Here is a 3,930-nt window from a genome sequence, read left to right as displayed (position 1 = left end):
TGGTGACGTGTCCTCGGGGTGGACTGATGTGAATCACTAATTTGAAGCACTGATTTTGGTCGTGACAAAGATGAGGAAGCAGGAAACCTGTTGAGGTACAGCTGGCCAAGTATCTTCTTCTTTTGCATTTTTATTTTTCAGTGGTTATCCTCAGGGGAAGCTTGCTTAGGAATGATTAAATCATGCTGCTGAGTGATGACGGTGCTTGGGCTTTATCAGCTGGCACAAGCCACATACCTGCGCTCTCCTCCAAGCATGGAGCTGCTCGGGCTCTTTTTCCTTACACATTTCTGACACCAGATTATTAATTTTTATTTACTGTCTTCTTCATAACTTAGTTGTTTGTGGGCCTGTGTCATGGGCATTGGCTTTGGTCACTGAACCCTCCTCTCTGGGCAGGCTCAAGGCTTCACACTCGCTGGCACTCGGACGTTAGAAGAGGAAAACAAACCTCCTGGCAACCTCGTGTCCTTGGCACTGTGGAGGCTTGGGGAGACGCAGCTGCTGGGCTGGGACCAGCAGAACCAGCACAACTTGCCATGGGACCACTGCTGGCACCAGCGCCCGGAAGCTCAGGGGTTCCAACAGCTGGTTTTACCTCCTGCTTCTGGGAAAACAGAGCAAGTTCTTCCCACTGTTAATGTTTGATCAGGACCTGCCTGTTGCTCTCTGAACTCATCCCTGTAATAAAGCCAGGCAGCTCCCATGCCGTCCACAGTGGGAAGGAAGCTGCAGGGCGTTTGGTGTGAACCTGAAGCTGCAGCTCAGCCCACAACTCAAACAGAGAGCGCGGAGGTGTGTGCGGCACGGAGGGGGCAGTCCCGCCACCACCCGCCTGCCCATCTGCCTGCTGATTCATTTATGGTAAACCCAGGGCTGTCTCTGCAGGTGAGACTCTGCAGGGAGAAGACAGATCAGCTGATCTGTCTGGATACACCCTATGGGATGTTCCCGCTGACGGTGCTTGCCACGAGAAGCTGTCGGGCTGCACATCTCACTGGTGAAGGCAAGGGCAAATGGGAGAGGGATGATGAGGGAGCCAAGGGATGGAGGATGCAGTCTTCTGCCTCCTACCACCAGCATCCCACTAAAGAGCATCATCTCCCTGAGCCCTCTTCTGTCCTGACACCCATCACCTCCTGGGTGAGCTCTGGACCTACAGAAACTGGAGACATGCCAGCACTCCCTGCATCAGATATGGTTTTGGCTACACCCTCGTCTCTGACTGCAGAACAGCAGATGCTCCTGCTCCCACGTTACTCATCCGAGCATCCATCCTCACCAGCAGAAGTGGCTGCTCCAAAATCACTTCACCATGAATAACGTCGGGCATGGAAGGGGCCAAGACGTGCGCAGCCTTCTCCAGTCCTTTGCTGGACACCACGATGGTGGCAGAAGCTCCCTCTTCCCTCTGGAGGAGTGGGCTCTGAGCTTAGACATCCTGCGAGGCGAACGCAGCCCTTGGACAGCTCACCCTCGCACCTCAGCCCTGGGGACTGGTTTGCCAGGAGGACACAGATCCCGGCCTTTGTGAGGGGAAGCATCCTGGCTGCCTTGTGAACTTGCACTGTCTTGGGCTGGGACTTGGCTCCTGCTCAGCTCCTCTCCGCAGGGCTTAGATCATCCCTCTCCTGCAGAGAATACCCGGCAGCTGGAGGCCCCTCGCCGTCCAGGGATGCTCTCTCCCAAAGGCTCCTTTAATAGCCCCCCAAGGATTTCTCCGGGCCATAATATTCCCCCAGACAAGCCTTTCTTCTCCTCCCGCCTTTCTTCTGTCAAGGACCCCTCTGGGACAAGCAGCATTGTCAGGATGGTGCCAATTAGGCTGAGCCAGCTTCCAAGAGGCTGCGCTGGCACCGGCCGGGGGCTGCTGTTGCTCATAAAGGTCTCATTGTTCAGCGCGCCGTGGGGCTGCTGGCCGGCGGGGCCGGCGTGGTCCTCTGTCTCAGGCACGCTTCCCGGCTCCACGCGGCGCTGGTGTCACTGCGCCCTGCTCAAAGGGATGATTAACGGGTGTCACGGAGGGGGCTGCGAAGGGGAGGATTTGTCAAGCCTCCCTCAGCTCCCCGCGAGGCCCGAACGCGCGAGCTGAGAAAAAACAGAGAACCATCAAAGTGGTCGGAGCTCCTGGAGGGGGGAAAAATCTGGCATCTTTGGCTCCCTTCCACGCTTTGTGACTGACAATGGTCGGGATCAACGACTAATGCGCTTTTATTAACTGCTCCCCTAGATCTGGCTCGGAGAACATGGCCACTTCAGTGAGGACGTTCCCAGTTGCCCTGTGGACACCAACGTCAGCTCCCTGGCCAGGAGGAAACACCACCGCGGTGGCGGATGCGAAGTGCGTCTTCAACGAGGAGTTCAAGTTCATCCTGCTGCCCGTCTCCTATGGCATCGTCTTTGTGGTGGGGCTGCCCCTCAACTCCTGGGCCCTGTGGATGTTCATCTCCAGGATGAGGCCCTGGAATGCCACCACCACCTACATGTTCAACCTGGCCGTCTCTGACACGCTCTACGTCCTCTCTCTCCCCACCCTGATCTACTATTACGCTGACCGCAACAACTGGCCCTTCGGGAAATCGCTCTGCAAGATCGTGCGCTTCCTCTTCTACGCTAACCTCTACAGCAGCATCCTCTTCCTGACGTGTATCAGCGTCCACCGCTACGTGGGCATCTGCCACCCCATCCGCGCGCTGAAGTGGGTGAAGACCAAGCACGCCCGCATCATCTGCGTGGGCGCCTGGCTTGTCGTCATCATCTGCCTCATCCCCAACCTCATCTTTGTCACCACCAGCTCCAAGGACAACAGCACCCTGTGCCACGACACCACCAAGCCTGAGGAGTTTGACCATTATGTGTACTACAGCTCCTCCGTCATGGCCCTCCTCTTCGGGGTCCCCTTCCTGGTGATTGTCCTGTGCTACTGCCTGATGGCCAAGAGGCTTGGCAAGTCCAGCTTCTCCAGCCCCAGCCCCCGAATGCCCTCCTACAAGAAGCGCTCCATCAAGATGATCATTGTTGTGCTCACTGTCTTTGCCATCTGCTTTGTGCCCTTCCACATCACCCGGACCATCTACTACACCTCCCGCTACTTCCAAGCCGACTGCCAGACCCTCAACATCATCAACTTCACCTACAAGATCACGCGGCCCCTGGCCAGCATCAACAGCTGCCTCGACCCCATCTTGTACTTCATGGTTGGGGACAAGTACCGGGGGCAGCTGCGCCGGGGGCCAGTCCAGCGGCTCCGGCCTGTGCCCACATATGACCTGGCCTTGGTGTCCCCCTCCATAGACAACATTGCGTGTGGCAGCCGTGCTGCTGGTGACACCCAAGGGACAGGGATGGCACGGAGCAGAGGCAGGTGCTGAGGGGCCAACAGTAACTTTGTCCCTGGTCTCCACAAATCACCACCCCTCTGGGCTCCATGGGGGAATCCTGACACCCCAAGCTGGAGCAGGGAATGCAGGGCTGAGGGCTGGTGGCCATGAAGCTTGTCCCAGCCCTGCCCCAGGATGCTGTGGGGGGAGGGTGCCAGTGCCACCCAGGGCAGGACAGCCGCCCGTGGGAACGGGAAGGATGCTGAGAAAGTAATTCTGGGGAGGTGGGCTGGCGTGCCATCCTGGGGCGCTCCTGGGTACACTCGGGGGCTGACAGGTCACAAAAGAGAAGGGACACGGTCCCTCCCTTGCATGCACAGCCCTTCCAGGCTGCTTGGCAGCGATGTATGGGGGCTGGACTGAACCTGGGGACGGAGCTGACGCTGTGCCTGGCGAAGGCTCTCAAGGATGTCCCTGTTGCAGTGCTGGCCTTGGGAGAGGTGGAGAGAGATGCAGCGCGGGGCACTCGCTGCCCATCACCTCCAATAAAGCACCTTCCCCTTTCTCTATGCCCAGACCTGCTTCTCCCCGTAGCAGAAGGAAGGGATGA

The 3,930-nt window shown here is 57.8% G+C and overlaps 1 protein-coding gene across 1 annotated transcript; it reads left to right on the top strand.

The window, feature by feature from the left end:
- Positions 1 to 2,246: 2,246 nt before the first annotated feature.
- Positions 2,247 to 3,371, top strand: LOC104509555 (P2Y purinoceptor 4-like). The gene has a single exon (XM_010151531.1). It carries the CDS (start codon positions 2,247 to 2,249, stop codon positions 3,369 to 3,371), a length of 1,125 nt encoding a protein of 374 aa, XP_010149833.1.
- The last annotated feature ends 559 nt before the right edge of the window (positions 3,372 to 3,930 follow it).

Source organism: Eurypyga helias, unplaced genomic scaffold (assembly GCF_000690775.1).
Source record: "Eurypyga helias isolate BGI_N326 unplaced genomic scaffold, ASM69077v1 scaffold27395, whole genome shotgun sequence".
In the NCBI taxonomy this organism is placed as follows: domain Eukaryota; kingdom Metazoa; phylum Chordata; class Aves; order Eurypygiformes; family Eurypygidae; genus Eurypyga; species Eurypyga helias.
This window is presented reverse-complemented; position numbering and strand designations above follow the sequence as displayed.

Excerpts from the sequence above, each read along its gene's own strand:
- LOC104509555 (XM_010151531.1), top strand. The coding sequence starts at position 2,247 with ATGGCCACTTCAGTGAGGACGTTCCCAGTTGCCCTGTGGACACCAACG.